Raw genomic sequence first — 16,517 nt, forward strand, 5'->3', positions numbered from 1 at the left:
GTTTTGTGGCAAAAAGTGGATTTTTCAGATGGATCTTCCATTGAATTACACCACAGTCGCCGCAAATATTGCAGGAGACCTACTGGAGTCCGCATGGATCCGAGATTCACTCAGAAAACAGTGAAGTTTGGTAGTGGCAAAATCATGGTCTGGGGTTACATCCAGTATGGGGGTTTGCGAAAAATCTGCAGGGTGGAAGGCAACATAAATAGTCTGAAATATCAACAAATCTTAGCTTCCGCTTACATTCCTAACCATAAAAAGGGACAAATTCTGCAGCAGGATGGTGCTCCATTGCATACTTCAATCTCTACCTCAAAGTTCCTCAAGGCAAAGAAGATCAAGATCCTCCAGGACTGGCCAGCCCAGTCACCAGACATGAACAGGATGAAAGAGGAAGCATGGAAGACGAAACCCAAGAATGTTGATGAACTCTGGGAGGAATGCAAGACTGCTTTCTTTGATGTTCCTGATGACTTCATCAATAAATTGTATGAATCCTTGCCGAACTGCATGGATGCAGTCCTTCAAGCCCATGGAAGTCATACAAAATATTAAATTTGGATCTCGCAGCACCACTACTTAATTCGCTTATGTTATGTAACATATTTTTGTATTTGAAATACACTTTTTGTTCAATTTTCACACTACTTTCTGTAGGCGACAAAACTTTTTATCTTGCCAAAATTTGACCTTTATGTCTTTATTTAATGATAAATCTTTTTTCAGTGAAACAAATATAGTTTTGTACATTCAACATAATTTGGGAGGGTCTTAGCTTTCGTATGAGCCATTTCTGAAAACAACTGAATAATTAAAAGTCAGGTTATAAGCAATTATTTCTACAAAATGGTAAGCGACAAGACTTTTGTCAGGGACTGTAGGGGTGACGAAGCATAACCAGGGATTCAAGTCCTTGCGTTATTTCGACTCTGCTTACTTGCATGTTGTCTTTGAATGCTGCCCGAATGGAAAGACAGCAGTGGTAAAAGTTGCGGATGAGCGAAGGATGAACAGTTCCGCCCAGCTGTGCCTCCTCCGTTCGTGAGGGTGCGATAAAGATTCCCTGAGCTGTTTCCATGAGTATGTAGTGGAACAAGGTGTTGCCAGCACCGGAGCTTGTTCTGTCGTGCATTCAATCATATAGGAAAGTTGAGCTCTAGGAGTGTAAACACATACATTTTGAGGACATACGAACATAGTGGAGGTGGAATTGTCGCCTAAGTCCTTCCTACTCAGAGACTTCATCAGCGTGCCCAAGTGGAACGGGTTTGAGTGCTTCCTCCACGGCACCTGATGGGTAGAAAAAAAAGTACAGTCAATTTCTGTTTGTTTATGAAAGTGTTTTGGAGCTCTGGCCCCATCTTGTGGAATCCTTTGAATGTTGTCAAGCCTTCATCACACACACACTTTTAAGTGCCTGTGACAGCATAAAACAAATCTTAAATAGCATTGTTATGTCAATTACAATCATATTTTGAGACGATTCGACTATATACAACAATTTGGCAAAGCGCAGATGACGAGAAATTAGTCTTTTAATCTGCCGCTTAGCCCCGCCTGTCATTATAGCGCTCTAGCGTCCCCAGCTGGAGGATGGCGTCGGCAGGGTCACGATTTTATCTGATTTAGAATTCAGCCCATTGAGGGGGAAGATTCAAAACAAGGAAAATGTGTTGAAGAGAGCACCAAATGTCATTTCATTCTATCCAATATTTTTACAGGATATTCTTTTTATCTAAGAATTTTCCCCAGTTGCTAAATAAATAATGTGGTCATGACAAATAACAGTCTTCTGCTAAATGGAATATTAAATATTAAAAACACATTTATTCAGTACAACAAGGCAAAACAACTGCATAATGTAAAGCGCTTTGAGCGCCTTGAAAGGTGGAAAAGCGCTATATAAGTGTAACACCATAATGGTCAAAACTGTAGACTTATTGCACCTGCCGAACGGTATTTAATGCCACCTAAGTTAGTCCGGCTTTTGTCATTTCCCTGCCCAGGCTTCGGAGACGGAGGAAAGAGCGTAAACAAAACAGGAGGCGTAACAGCTAGCCGACATGCTAACCGGAACAGAGCGACATTTCCAAGTCTTATTCTCGCCTTTCGAAAACAAAAAAAATCACACAAAACTACCCCGGAACATGTGACACGGCGGCGGACTTGTCTTCACCGATCGGCCAAACCCCCGACGGCGAGCAAGTTACAGCTCGTCGTCCCCCTGCTGCGGGCAGGAGTGCTCGTTGCCAGGGAAGCAGCTGGAGAATGACCGCAGAGCGGCTGTTCCAATCTTTCTCACCTTTGGAAAACAAAAAATAGCACAAAACTTCCCCAACTCATGTCAAGGGTGACAGCCTTCACCGATCGGCCAGCCTCCGGCGGCGAGAACGTTTCGGCCCGCCATTCCCCTGCTGCGGGCAGAAGTGCTTGTTGCCGGGTAAGAAGCTGGAGAATGATCGCCGGACAAATCGGCCTGACGTCGGAGGAGTGCGTGACTGCCAGAGCTCAACCTGAGGATAGTGGTTCTATTGCCGTTAGGGCTGGGCGATATGGCCTTAAACATGTATCACGATAAATTGAGCAGATTTATCTCGATAACGATAAATGACGATAAATTCGCCCAAGCGGACTGTTATATACCGTATTTTTCGGACTATAAGTCGCGTTTTTTTTCATATTTTGGCTGGGGGTGCAACTTATGTGTGGAATTATTAACACATTATGATATAATTTCACATGTTATTTTGGTGTTTTGCAGTGACACTGATGGTTTTGTAAAGTTGTTAGCATGTTCTTATGCTATAGTTATCTGAATAACTCTTTATAGCTATGGCCACGTTCGCGTTCTGCCTTTGGCAGTGTATGTTCAATTGTATTATTGACTTTTTTATCTTGAAATGGATGCATTTAGTTTGTGGCGCTTTCATGCCCACGTGAGGGCGCACTCGCACTTGTTTACGTGGCGAAGAGTGCTCACACGCCAGAAGAAGACAGACAGCTACGTAGCTCTGAGTGAGTGGGCGAGTTACAGCGAGAGAGAATAGACGGCTGCGAGCCTACTTTCATTGTTTATGCTTTAAAATCATCTCTACAGAGGCAACACCTGCGTGTATCATCTTTTCTGTTGTTGTTGTGTGTTTTCCACCCGCGATCGGACACTTAGAGCCAGTTGTGTGGTTGTTTGAACGATGTGCTAATGATAGCGAACGCATGCTAACCTGTTACGTATTCCTAATAGTACCTAATTATCATTTATTTACGTTGATCCGAACCTGTTTTCTATCGAGGACCAAATTGATTCAGCAAATTATACGGACGTCCAGCATTGTCTTTTGGGAGTTCGCTGTACAGCCAGGACCGAGCTGTAGCGTAGGACAGTATATTCACATTTCGTTGTTCATGCACTGTACACTGTATATTTATTTAGCATGTTGTTCTCTATTGTATTTTTATATTAAATTGCCTTTCAAGATGACATGTCTGTTCTATGTGTTGGATTTTATCAAGTAAATTTCCCCCCAAAATTCGACTTATACTCCGGTGCGACTTGTATATGTTTTTTTTCTCTTCGTTGGGCATTTTATGGCTGGATCGACTTATACTCAGGAGCGACTTGTAGTCCGAAAAATACGGTAATTTGAAAATCTGAATCAATGCATGGAATACAGATTAACTATTTCTTGTTGATTTACCAGCATTCAATTTGATATACTGTATTTAACAATTGTACATGCAGTCTAAACATTAAGTTTATAAAAATGTATTGTAAGCAATAAGAATTCAAGTATGAACATTTATAACAGCGTGTATGACTTGAACAATGTACATTGTCAAAATCAATATGCCTGTGCAAACATGTAATTGTAACACAAATGACTTGCAGCTTGAACAGTACACTTCAAAAAGACAACTTATTGTTAATGGCTGCTGTGATATAATTATTAAATACAAGTGTTTACTTTATGGTTTAAGTTTTTTTTCCCCCCCAGTGCATTTTTTAATAAATGCACGCACAATAAAAATAGCTGGGGCCATTTCTCGGTCATTATAAGTTTCGCCGTTGGATTGCACTTTATGCGGAATTCTTTACCATCACAAAAGCTATCAGAGGAATCACACACAGACAGATACAAAATAACGCCACATAGTAATTGCTAGATGCAGTCCGTGCCCAATCCACTCATTAAGTTCAGCCGTTTCGCAAAGGTTAGAGCCTCTATCCGACTCCATAACGTTCATTTGTAGCGTTAGCCGCTAGCTAGCGTTAGCCTGGCTATCAGTAGAAAGCACTGAAAGCACCATCTCCGGAAATCGTGAGAACAAAGGAGGACATCGGGTGAAAGCCCGTCTGGATGCCACCAAGAGTCTACTAAATGTCGGTTGAAAGTTTGGTGAACCTCCCTTAAGCCACACTCCATCACGTTTTGCTTGTAGCGTTAGCTGCTAGCGTTAGCTTACCGGGTTTTTGTTTGATTGGCTTCCTGATGATCACGTGACTCCCTACGTAAGCACATTCACTGCTTTCTTAAAGGGGAATGAACATAGACGAACAACAGAATCAAAGCGGGATGAAAAGACTATATTTTCTTGTTTTATTAATTTACCGAATTTACCGACATGGTCAAAATTACGTCGGTCATTGTTAAGAATTTCGGTGACGGTAAATTTTCGGTTTACCGCCCTGCTCTAATTGCCGTGCACACGAAGAGGGCAGAGGGGGCTGAAAGTCTGGACGATATGGAGAACCGCAGACGGGAGCGGAAGGCTGCACGAGCAAAGGCCGAGTATAGCACTCTATCGGCGGGCATGCGAAGATGACCGAGGGAGGTGTGCGACAAGCCGCTGGTCATCAGCCGAGTGGCCTTCTCGGTGGTCAAGGAGCATTGTCAGCCACAAAATGCAAGCCACTTCCTTATTAAAACGTGTGCCATGAACTCAGTATTTGACATAATACAGAACACATAGTTTACTCACATCCTCGTAAGTCCAATGGTCCCACAGTTCTCTGACTTGTTTTGGCCAATCTTTGCTGTGAACCCAAAAAGGTTACCAGGCCTCTCCCTGGTGCAGCAACAAAAACCTGCAGCACATTTGGCTGGCGTGATGCGAAAAATAAACGAAATAACCCGCAAAATCAGCTGAATATGCAGTCCATCTGCATGCTATAAAGCAATGCTGTATTGTGAGATGCTAACCCGGGTGACGTCACATTCGCATTCATCCTCAATCCAGGAAGTCACTTATTTTCATGGCGCGGGATTAAAAAAATTGAATATATAAATTGATTGGTCTATTTCATTCAGGAGCATAAAATACCCCAAGAAATGTGAAATAAACATGCTTTTTTGCTGTCATAGGCACTTTACCGCCATCATTACCTTGAAGATTCCAACACTCGCATCAGGAGAGTCCTGATGCCCACCCAGGATCCTCGTTGGAGAGCCTGGTGTAATGTCTCCGTGCGCATCACTCCCATAGTCTCGAGCCTTATCTCCAAATAAGCTGCCGCCCAAAGCCGGGCCATCTTGCAGGAACCAGTCGGCGCATGACAGGCGCGGAGAGACGCGTGTGCTCAGATGTTCCTCGACAGCCTCCTTCAGGGTCTCCAATCGCTGGAGTGTAGCCTTCACCTAAGGGTGGGGCACGGTTAGGGCTCTGCAACCTTCTAGGGAGCAACAAGTTGCTGCACCTGATCCACATAAACACAATCAGGTCCTGGAGATGCAGAACAAGATGACGCGTAGCTTCCAGCCTCCAGCAGAACACACTGCACCCAGAACCTCTGGCAGGACAACCACAGTCAAAAGTGCAGAGTAATTTGTTGGGAAGTAACTAGGTACAAATGTACTAACCAGGCCCACAATGAGGAGGAAGTGACGTCCTGGAGTGGGGCGCAGGGGAAAGAGCTCCCGCCAGATGACCAGGTGGCCCACCCGCTGCTGGGACTCAGCAGGCAGCAGGCAGTAGTTCCGCATGTATAGACACACGTCAAGCATGTCGTCTTTGGGAAGATGGTTGGCAATCAGGTAGGACTGTTGGTGACAACCACTCGCGTTGACTGACTTGGTACTTAGTGACTTGGTACTTAGTACCTGGCTTGGTCCTCTTTTGAAGAAGCGTCACGACAGACACTTGGACTCACCTTGTAGAAGAGACAAGAGCCCAGGATTGCGTAGAAACGCCTCAGACCGAAGAAGTACTCCGACTGATGGGTGAAACAAAAGGATGTCAAGTGGAGATCCACGTGGGACAAGCGGCAAATGCTCACCGTTTCTCCAAAATCAGAGGCCTCGAAGTCAGTGAGAACAGAGTCCAGCTCTGTCTGTAAATACAACGAAGTATTGATGATGCAAAAACTTCCAATGGCATACCCGCATAATGTATCGCAGTACTTTGACTTCTGTAGGTAGCGTGAGCCACCGCACAGCCGGCAGCCCGTCAAGGAAGACGTTCCCGAAGACGTCGCAGGGCGGTTCCAAGTGTGCGTTTTCTCGTTGGATGGCAGGCTGGATTACCCGCTGGAAGAACAAGCAGAAGAACTGGTCCAGCTGTGGCTTGTGTTCTGCCTTGCAGAAGGCCCTGTGGATGCACAGGAACAAATCAAACAGCTGAAACAAAAGACATAACAATCTCGTGTTTCTGTGCACGTGCGACCCACTTGCGCAAGGATCCGAACATGACTCTTAAAGTCTGAACGGCTTCACCGATTAGCGACTGCAGGCACAGCAACGGTACACTGCGAGGAAATTAACAACAAACCATTTTGGAGAAAAAAACATCTCTAAGTAGGAGTCATCGGCCGTGGGTACCTCTCAGCAGGAAGCCCGACAACCAGCAGGGCGTCACCTTCCTTCCAGTAGCCGACGTGCACTAGATGCTTGTCCAGCAGCAGCGTAGAACTACAGGAGCAATGCAGAGTGTGTGTTTTGAAGCTATCACCAGGGAACGTTTTGGGTGGATTCAGTACCTAACAACGTGGCCTCCTGTGACGTTTTCCAACATGTCACACAGCGTCAAGAAGATCCCTCTGGCACCTTTGAGCCGAGCAGACGCCTCTGACGCTGGGTACAGGTACAAGATCTCCTCCTATGCACACCGGAGCGGAGGCAAGAGTGTTTTTAAATGCGTACGCGCACCCTGCCCTGTCACATCCTAATCTGACCTATCTTCCCTATTCTTATTCTATTGGTAACGAAGTGTATTCCCTCCACACATTGCTCCTCAGGACAGACCTCCAGATGGACCTCTTCCTTTGGTGCCGTGGCATCCATCTTAAGTGACAGGTACATAAGTCCATGTGGGACATGGTGGACGGACCTCAGCGGTGGGGCGACGTCGTCCTCACCCAGCAGACCCACTAGAGGTGCAACAGGCGCAGAGATCTTCGCGCGGCGACTCGGACTGGGGTCAACAAGTTGCGACTTGGGGATTTTGGAGGCCTTCCAAACATCTCTTCGAGGCCAGGATGCTTCCTCACTTTGCTCCACATAGAAGAGCTCACCGTTTTTCTCGACGTCGTCCGGCCATTCAGGTTCCGGTTCACTGGAACACAGGTTTAAACTCTGTGACATCACTAAACATGCGCCGATTACCGGTTTCAAGGTATACGGTGGTATTAAAACGTAGTGGTGTCAACAATAATCGATGCGGCGATGCATCCTGATGCGGGCATGGACGATTCGATTCGATGCGGGCAACAAGCCGAATCGATTCAGCGCATTTTAAAATATATAAGTACGTTCAAAAATCTTCCCTGCGCAATTCCGGTGATGCAATGGATTTGGTTTCCCCATTTGTATTGTTATTGTCATGTTTCATTTTTTACACACTGCATAACTCTGGTCAAGTTTCCCACCAACCTCATAGAAGCCAAAATGTCTCCAGATGTCAGCTTTTTTGTCTTAGGTGCATCAAGAATCTTTCTTGCTCCCTCTTTCTCCGCTTCAGCCATTGTTATGTTATGTCCTATCTCTTAGAGGTTAGATCTTGTGCCCGAACCCGAACGGGTCGGGCCCAAAATGTTAAGCATTCACGTTCTGGTCGGGTCGGGTCGGGCCGCCCCGCGCCGGACTAATAAATTATAAAAAAATTAAAAAAATGGGATAAAACCAAAAGCAGGCTCTCTGTATAGTGCATTTGCTTGTGCACTCACATGAAGCAGTGGCGCCGCCCGCTTTTTCTTCTTCTCCTCCGCTGTGGCGCTTGCGATTCGTTACGAAAGACACTTTTATTTATGCACACAAAGGCAACACAAATGTGATCCCTTTGAATCCTCTCCTCTGTGTGTCTGCAAACTCGTTTTTTTTTTTTTTTTTTTATATTAAACTTTCCTAGCGTTATTTTGTTGTGTAAATGATTTTATAGTGATCACAAAAATATGTAGACTATTTAAACATTAAGAAAACTTGCGTTTTTTTTTTCTGCCGACTGAGAATTCGCTACGAAAAACACTTTTTTATGCACACAAAGGCAACACAAATGTGATCCTTTTGAATCTTCTCCTCTGTGTCTGCAAAATCGCATGTTTTTTTTAATATTAAACTTTCCCAGCGTTATTTAGTTGTGTTAATGATTTTATAATGATCACAAAAATATGTAGACTACTTAAACATTAAGAAAACTTGCGTTTTTTTTTCTGCCGACTGAGAATTCGTTACGAAAGACACTTTTTTATGCACACAAAGGCAACACAAATGTGATCCTTTTGAATCTTCTCCTCTGTGTGTCTGCAAAATCGCATGTTTTTTTTTTAATATTAAACTTTCCCAGCGTTATTTCGTTGTGTAAATGCTTCTATAATGATCATAAAAATATGTAGACTATTTAAACATTAAGAAACATGCGTTTTTTCTGCCATCTCGAAGAAATGAAAATGAATGAAAAGTGCTGCTGCTGCGTTTTTTTTTTCCGCGTCACTCCAAGCCGGGTCGGGCTTCAATACTAGCGGCCGTGTCAGGTCGGGCTGGATTTTTTAGGCCCCATCTAACCTCTACTATCTCTCTGCTCTCTCAACTGCAAAAAAATGATATTTCCTCATGTTGAAACAGATAGTTATGGCTGCTAAAATGCTGCTGCACTTCATTTTAATTCATTATTTTTTATTGTTATGTGGTAGTTACTGATTGCATTTCTAAGTTGATTGCACATATATAGTGGGCTAGGCCTACATTTTACTTTGGATCTACATCGCAATTTAGTTGGATGTTTTGTTTGCAACTGAACTGATCCCAGGATTGATATTGCGATAAAGATGCTGCTACACTACAATATTTTCTTTGTCGCTTTCTTTAATATTTACTTGAATATTTTTATCGATGGGTTGTTGTGACTAAAATACAGTGACTGTTATTACTGATTTTGCACGGGAGTTCAGATGTTGCACTGTGTGAAAGGCTGCTACTGTGTGTAAAAATAAAAAAGAGAAAGCCCTGGTCTCATTCAAAGCACCAATTAAATGCTGTGATCCGTTTTTTTTTTTTTTTAAATATATATCTAAAAGTATTTTCATTTGACTTCAACCAGGAGTGACACAAGAGCCAATAAAAAGTTGTTTAATGTCTGACCGCTTGTGTTGCCTCATGATTCACGAAAAATATGCTTTGCTTTAGAATTTTAATGCATCCCAGGCTTTAAGGCATCGCGATGCATTGCCGAATCGAACCGAATCAAATCGTGACCCTCTGAATCTAATCGAGTCGAATCGTGGCCCTCCGAATCGTAATCGAATCGTGAGGGCAGTACCGATGCACACCTCTATTAAAACGTCACGGTTTCAAAACCGCAAAATTTTTCCGTAATACCGTCACCACAGTATTAGCTATTTTTTATGTCCCAAAAATTGCAGGGAGAAATCCCTCGCTTGCAGCTGCAAGGCTCAACCCTCCCCCACCGGTTGTTGGTCAGTGGTCGTGTGTCAACTGTGCTACACGATGGAGGTGCAACTCCTGAACTTTTTCCCCCATCGAAGAAAACAAAATCGTTGGTATGGGAATACTTCGGCTACAGAAAAGTTACAGACGGCCGCGGCTCAGAGGAGGAAGGCCAACTGACATTTAAAACATGTTTGAGGAGTGTGGCTGCCGAGGAGGCAATATGATTTCGCATTTATACAAAATTAAAGGTCAGTAAACACTAGAGGTGGGAATCTTTGGGCACCTAACGATTCGATTACAATTCAGAGGCTCCTATTTGATTATAAAACGATTATTGATGCACCCATTTTTTTAATGTTTTATACATTAGTTCCAAAATTGTTCAAAAATCCTCTCAGGCTAAACCAAACTACTATTTTAGTATCAAGTTAACAGTCAAAAATAGTAAATAAAATACTCAAGTCCCCATTCTGTATCATCAGCTTTAAACTACATTCAATTAATTTAATGTTGTGAATCAACCGTTTAAGTTAAAATTACTCAAGTTTTTGCATTAGTTCCCTTCTGTCTACTTTAGACATGTGAAAGTTTTAAAACTGTTTCATCATTTAAAGATAAACTCAAGCCAAGATTTTGCCGATTTAGGAGTATTTTAGATAAAAAGTAATTAGGTTCGCTACAACAGAGCCTTCTAGAGAAGTCTACTGCTTTAAGATGGTGCCTGTTTACTAGCGCGGGACCGACTGTACATGTTCTAATGCGGCCGTCATCTGTCATTTCACATCTAGTTCTAGATATATGCAATATCTACCGTAGCCGTATGTTGCCGTATGTTTGTAGAAACTAGCAACTGGGCGCTGTTTGTACCAGCTGACGGCCACAGTCAGGTATTATTGTTGTTTTTTTATCTAGTGGCATGAGTTAAACATGATATTTACTCTCGGTCTGTTCCTCATTGCGTCTAGAAGACCGCGCTGACTGTGTTTTATTTCCGCTTTACCTGGAATAATTCAATAATCGGAATTTGGATGTTTGTGAATCGTTCTCGAATCTTCCACGGCCGAATCGCGAATAATTTAAGAATCGGAAATTTCGCACGCCTCTAGTAAACACTGTCATGAATGTTTCTCAGCAGCTACGAGTTAACTCCAGTGTGTTTAGTGTGTCTAGCGGTGGAAAAATGTGCTTTTTTTCTCTTTGGCAACTGTCTGTTTTGAGAAAGAGAGTGTGTGTATAATGTAAACATGATACGAGTCATACACACGTGCTTTTTATGGAAAATAATTCAACTAATTTTGTTCTGATGGTAATAATGTTGAGCTGTGGCTGTGGGTTTTGGCTCACCAAAGGACTGCATTTATTTTAATTTTATTTTGACTATTTCAGTTTTTTTTTATTTTTTATTTAACTTAACATTATACTTATGTTCCAATTTGCTAATATGTTTTGAAAAATAAAAATCCTGTTCAATGAAATAGTTTATTTATTTATTTTAACACATTTTATAATACCGTGAAACTGTGATATTTCGTATTCCCTCCCTGTGAAAATGGATTGGACGTCTATCACCGTCAATGGCAGCCAGAGTCAATTTAATAATATAATTTAAGAACATAAAAGCCGAAAGAACAGTAGGAAGGTTGTTTGTCGGTTTCCTCAATTTTAGTACAGCAAGTGGTAATATAACAAAGTTACAGTGAGGCGCATGTAAAAACCGTCCATTTTAAACCAACTCTGGTTCGTCTTTCACAGTCAATAGCAGCTAATGTTGTTTGAGAATTGTCTTACTCGTTCAATGTCGAGGCCGCCATAGAGTCCACGCGACGCCCGAACAGTCATTAAAAGAAAATTTCAAATATTTCCGCCATGAAAAACGTTGGAGGCTTCCAAAATAATTGTTTTGTTAGCAAGTTTGAGATGTAGCGCTTGAGATAAGTACCACCAATAGCATTCGGCTGGTTATCTGCTCCCTGATTGGTTTAGGATTTACTGACGTCATTTAAATGCGCCAAATCACACCGTGTTTTGGTTTTCGCATGTATTTAGTTTTTCTTTCACTTTTTGATTCATTTTTGTAAAACGTCAAGCACAATAAGCTCCTAGAATTTATGCTAACATTGTTAATTAAAGGTTTATTACCAGTTTATTAACAAAAAATGACTCAAGTTGTTTCCGAGTCGAGTGAGGGGCAAACGAACGGAGTTTTGGAGATGATGGAGTTGCTTTGCATCGATGTGCTGGAGGAGGAGGAAGAACAAGTTTTGCAGAGCTCAGATAACACAGAACCAACGCAATTTTCAGTACGTTTTACCACAGTGGTTCTGAAAACCAGAGTCACCAAATAGTTTGACAGAATATTTTCTGCTGTGTTTCATCAGAAGAACGTGCTGAGAAAGCAGCGGCACTGGGAGAGAAAGCTGGCTGCTCGGAAAAGCAAAAGAAAAGAGGAGAAACTGAGGAGGAAGCTCAATCGGTGCTCAGGTAAAGACGTTCGGTTATAAAACTCTTTAAATTAGTTAGACGTCTAATCCGTTTGAAGTGGGAGAGTGGCAGTTCATTCACTGTCAACCCTCCCACTTCTAAAGAATTGGACGTCTAGCGCCGTTAATGCATTAACAAATGAATGTTTGAAGGACACTCAGAGCAGCTGCAAATCAGCAAGCGTGTCACGAAGGCCGCCGCCGAAGAGCGCTTGGCTGAGGCTCGGACCAACGGCGTCAAAGTGTGCGTCGACCTCAGCATGAGCCACCGCATGTCTGACAAGGTACCCGCAAGGATCTCAAAATATTTTGAAAAATGCAACTTTATTCTTTGGTCTCGCGCTGCAGGAGACCAGCCGTCTGGCGGCTCAGTTGCGGCGGCTTTACGGAGCCAACAAACGGGCGAGCAGACCCTTCCACGTGTTTCTGACCAGCCTTCGGGAAGACAGTCGCCTCATGGCGGAATGCGTGCGCATGAACGACGGCTTTCTGAACTACGCAGTGAGTCTCCGTCACGGGGAAGTCGAGCCACGCCCCCGCAATTCTGATGCTTGTCGACGCGCTTCTCGCAGATGGAAAGAACAGAGAGGAGTTGTCTGGATGTTTTCCCTCAAGAAAGCGTCGTCTACTTGTCGCCTGACGCAGAAGAAGGTTGTTTTGTCGCAAGGTGATCCGGTGAAGCGTGAGACCATAGCACTTATTTGTGTCCTTACAGCTTTGGAGCAGGTGGAGCGCGACAAAGTCTACGTCCTCGGCGGGCTGGTGGACGAAAGCGTGCAAAAGGTGCTCTTAAACGTTCATATCATATGTGCAATTCAAATCATTTTTTGATAACAGTTTGATGAACTGTAATAACCTTCCCTACAGACGCTGAGCCTCTCCAGAGCCAAAGAACTGGGCGTCCGTGTGGCAAGGCTCCCGATAGACGAACACATGCGGAAGACCCCAAACGACAAGAACTTCCACTCGAAGATCCTGGCGATCAATCAAGTATTTGACATCATGCTAACTGTGTTCGACACGGGCAGCTGGACTAAAGCTCTGGACGAGTACTTCCCCCGGGCGAAGGGTTATGTTGTCCCACAAAACAACGGTCATGACGACACTTGACAACCAATAAAAACGAGAGAATAGAGCTTATCGGTTTAATGGTTTGCTTTGTAATCCTGCACAAATAAAAGAAGACAACACTCATGCCGGTCTCCGTGAATTTGCACCAGAACGCTTTCGAGGCTGCTTCTCGAGGACAAAGTGGACTAGCTTCTTCACCCAGGACGACTGCGAGTCCAGGCAGACCTGCTCACCACTCACCAGGATGGCTCTAGTCAGAAAGACAACCATGTACAGTGGGGCAAATAAGTATTTAGTCAACCACTAATTGTGCAAGTTCTCCCACTTGAAAATATTACAGAGGCCTGTAAATGTCAACATGGGTAAATCTCAACCATGAGAGACAGAATGTGGGAAAAAAAAACAGAAAAACACATAGTTTGATTTTTGAATAATTTGCAAATCGTGGTGGAAAATTAGTATTTGGTCAATACCAAAAGTTAATCTCAATACTTTGTTGTGTACCCTTTGTTGGCGATAACGGAAACGTTTTCTGTAACTCTTCACAAGCTTTTCACACACTGTTGCTGGTATTTTGCCCCATTCCTCCATGCAGATCTCCTCTACAGCAATGATGTTTTGGGGCTGTAGTTGGGCAACACAGACTTTCAACTCCCTCCACATATTTTCTATTGGTTTGAGATCTGGAGACTGGCTAGGCCACTCCAGGAGCTTCAAATGCTTCTTACGAAGCCACTCCTTTGTTGCCCTGGCTCTGTGTTTTGGATCATTGTCATGCTGAAAGACCCAGCCATGTCTCATCTTCAATGCACTTGCTGATGGAAGGAGATTTTCACTCAAAATCTCTTGATACATGGCCCCATTCATTCTTTCCTTTACACCAAGGGTGTCCAAACTTTTTGCAAAGGGGGCCAGATTTGGTGTGGTAAAAATGTGGGGGGCCGACCTTGGCTGACGTCCTTTACGTCGAACAATATATTTAAGCAATTTTATCAAGCCATTCTGTGTGTCACATTTGCTTTATTTTATTTTATTTTTTAATTAATAATTTCAACAATTTTGCAACTAGCCTTTGTGGCGTTCTCTTTTGACTCTCGGGCTCTTGCGAAATACTGCTGCTGTGAAATTAAACTAGCTTCAAGTTGCTTCAATTTCTCGCTACGTATCTACCCTGTAATCTTGTAGTACATGTCCGCGTGTCTTGTTTGGTAATATCGCCTTACATCGAACTCTTTAAAAAAAACGACTGTCTCTTTGCTAATGAGGCAGACACAGTTGTTGCATATTTTAGTGAAGATATAGTCCAGTTTCCACCTATCCTTAAAGCGCCAGCCGTTGCAGTCAACTTTTTTTTTTGTTGATTGTCGCCATTTTAGAAAATTGGGAGTAAAGGGTCACATGTGGTAATGTTGCTTAGAGTGCTGCTGCCTTTTAGTGGGTAAATGAGGAGCAGCATTTAGTGTGTAAGCTACTTCATATGCTTGTAGCAGTACTGCTGACCAATTTATTAAGTCTGTGTGCGGGCCAGACGTTATTGATTTTATGACAGAAGCTGGGGGCCGGATGAAATTTGACCACGGGCCGCATTTGGCCCCCGGGCCGGACTTTGGACATGACTGCTTTACACATATCAGTCGTCCTGGTCCCTTTGCAGAGAAACAGCCCCAAAGCATGATGTTTCCACCCCCATGCTTCACAGTGGGTATGGTGTTCTTTGGATGCAATTCTCCTCCAAACAAGAGAACCTGTGTTTCTACCAAAAAAGTTCTAGTTTGGTTTCATCTGGTCATTACACATTCTCCCAGTCCTCTTCTGGATCATCCAAAGCTCTCTAGCGAACTGCAGACGTGCCTGGACGTGTACTGGCTTCAGCAGGGGGACACGTCCGGCAGTGCAGGATTTGAGTCCCTGGCGGCGCATTGTGTTACTGATAGTAGCCTTTGTTACTGTGGCCCCAGCTCTCTGTAGGTCATTCACTAGGTCCCCCCGTGTGGTTCTGGGATTTTTGCTTATCATTTTGACGCCACGGGGTGAGATCTTGCACGGGAACCCAGATCGAGGGAGATTATCAGTGGTCTTGTATGTCTTCCATTTTCTAATAATTGCTCCCACAGTTGATTTCCTTACACCAAGCGTTTTACCTATTGCAGATTGTCTTTCCAGCCTGGTGCACGTCTACAATTTTGTCTTTGGTGTCGTTCGACAGCTCTTTGGTCTTGGCCACAGTGGATTTTGGAGTATGACAGACTGAGGTTGTGGACAGGTGTCTTTTATACCGACAATGAGTTAAAACAGGTGCCATTAATACAGGTAACAAGTGGAGCCTCGTTAGAAGAAGTTAGACCTCTGACAGCCAGAAATCTTGCTTGTTTGTAGGTGACCAAATATTTATTTTCCACTCTAATTTGGAAATAAATTCTTTATTCAGTCATTCTGTCACTCGTGCTTGAGGTTTACCCATGTTGACAATTACAGGCCTCTCTAATCTTTCCAAGTAGGAGATTTTGCACAGTTGGTGGTTGACTAAATACTTATTCGCCCCACTGTATGAACGGGTCGACTGTTAGAAAATAACAAAAAGGTGCAACATCCCAGTTTTCGGAGGGAGGAATTACTCACATGATCTCCGTGTGCGTGCAGTGTGAACCTTCAGGGACCACCTTAATGCTCCGCAGGCTGTCCGGCGGGATGATCCTGCTCTCTGCCCGGAGGCAGCGGCAGCGGGTGTTGTAGTCGCGGCTGATTGGTGGCATCCCTGTTGTCAAAATAGACTTTAACAATGATCCACCTAACTTCACAACTGACATGAAAAACTGAATAAGACATTCTCTTACCGCCAACGGAGGCAAGCAGGACCCCAAAACTGAGTAGTGAGCAGATCTTCATAGTTGTCCAAACTGAGATGTGTTGTTCACGTCGTGCTATTTATGCACTCGTGAACTCACCTCTGAAGGAGGCCCGAAAAAAGGAGCACTTTGATAGTTTCACGTGACGCGAGTGCGCAAAGCAGTCATGGGATGAGGTTCAAGGGTGGAGAAGGCAGCGTTTTGAGTTCAGTGTCAAAGCGACTCAGAAATAATTGGACTTA

The 16,517-nt window shown here is 43.5% G+C and overlaps 2 protein-coding genes across 2 annotated transcripts; one reads left to right on the forward strand and one right to left on the reverse strand.

The window, feature by feature from the left end:
- The first annotated feature begins 11,858 nt into the window (after positions 1-11,858).
- trmt10b (tRNA methyltransferase 10B) lies at positions 11,859-13,651 on the forward strand. Its single transcript, XM_057854155.1, has 7 exons — positions 11,859-12,178; positions 12,257-12,359; positions 12,512-12,642; positions 12,707-12,859; positions 12,931-13,009; positions 13,074-13,141; positions 13,226-13,651. Exons 1-7 carry the CDS (start codon positions 12,035-12,037, stop codon positions 13,466-13,468), a joined length of 921 nt encoding a protein of 306 aa, XP_057710138.1. The 5' UTR covers positions 11,859-12,034; the 3' UTR covers positions 13,469-13,651.
- cxcl19 (chemokine (C-X-C motif) ligand 19) lies at positions 13,504-16,457 on the reverse strand. Its single transcript, XM_057854158.1, has 3 exons — positions 16,264-16,457; positions 16,049-16,184; positions 13,504-13,679 (listed from the first exon to the last, which is right to left on the reverse strand). The coding sequence occupies exons 1-3, from the start codon at positions 16,313-16,315 to the stop codon at positions 13,550-13,552; spliced, it is 318 nt and encodes a 105-aa protein (XP_057710141.1). The 5' UTR covers positions 16,316-16,457; the 3' UTR covers positions 13,504-13,549.
- Between the last annotated feature and the right edge of the window lie 60 nt (positions 16,458-16,517).

The sequence above is a fragment of the Corythoichthys intestinalis genome, chromosome 13 (assembly GCF_030265065.1).
Source record: "Corythoichthys intestinalis isolate RoL2023-P3 chromosome 13, ASM3026506v1, whole genome shotgun sequence".
Taxonomy (NCBI): Eukaryota; Metazoa; Chordata; class Actinopteri; order Syngnathiformes; family Syngnathidae; genus Corythoichthys; species Corythoichthys intestinalis.

Excerpts from the sequence above, each read along its gene's own strand:
- trmt10b (XM_057854155.1), top strand. The coding sequence starts at position 12,035 with ATGACTCAAGTTGTTTCCGAGTCGAGTGAGGGGCAAACGAACGGAGTT. Across the intron at positions 12,179-12,256 it reads CAGAACCAACGCAATTTTCA|AAGAACGTGCTGAGAAAGCA; the intron begins GTACGTTTTACC and ends GTGTTTCATCAG. Across the intron at positions 12,360-12,511 it reads GAAGCTCAATCGGTGCTCAG|GACACTCAGAGCAGCTGCAA; the intron begins GTAAAGACGTTC and ends GAATGTTTGAAG.
- cxcl19 (XM_057854158.1), bottom strand. The coding sequence starts at position 16,315 with ATGAAGATCTGCTCACTACTCAGTTTTGGGGTCCTGCTTGCCTCCGTT. Across the intron at positions 16,185-16,263 it reads CCTGCTTGCCTCCGTTGGCG|GGATGCCACCAATCAGCCGC; the intron begins GTAAGAGAATGT and ends TTTTGACAACAG. Across the intron at positions 13,680-16,048 it reads TGCACGCACACGGAGATCAT|AGCCATCCTGGTGAGTGGTG; the intron begins GTGAGTAATTCC and ends CTTTCTGACTAG.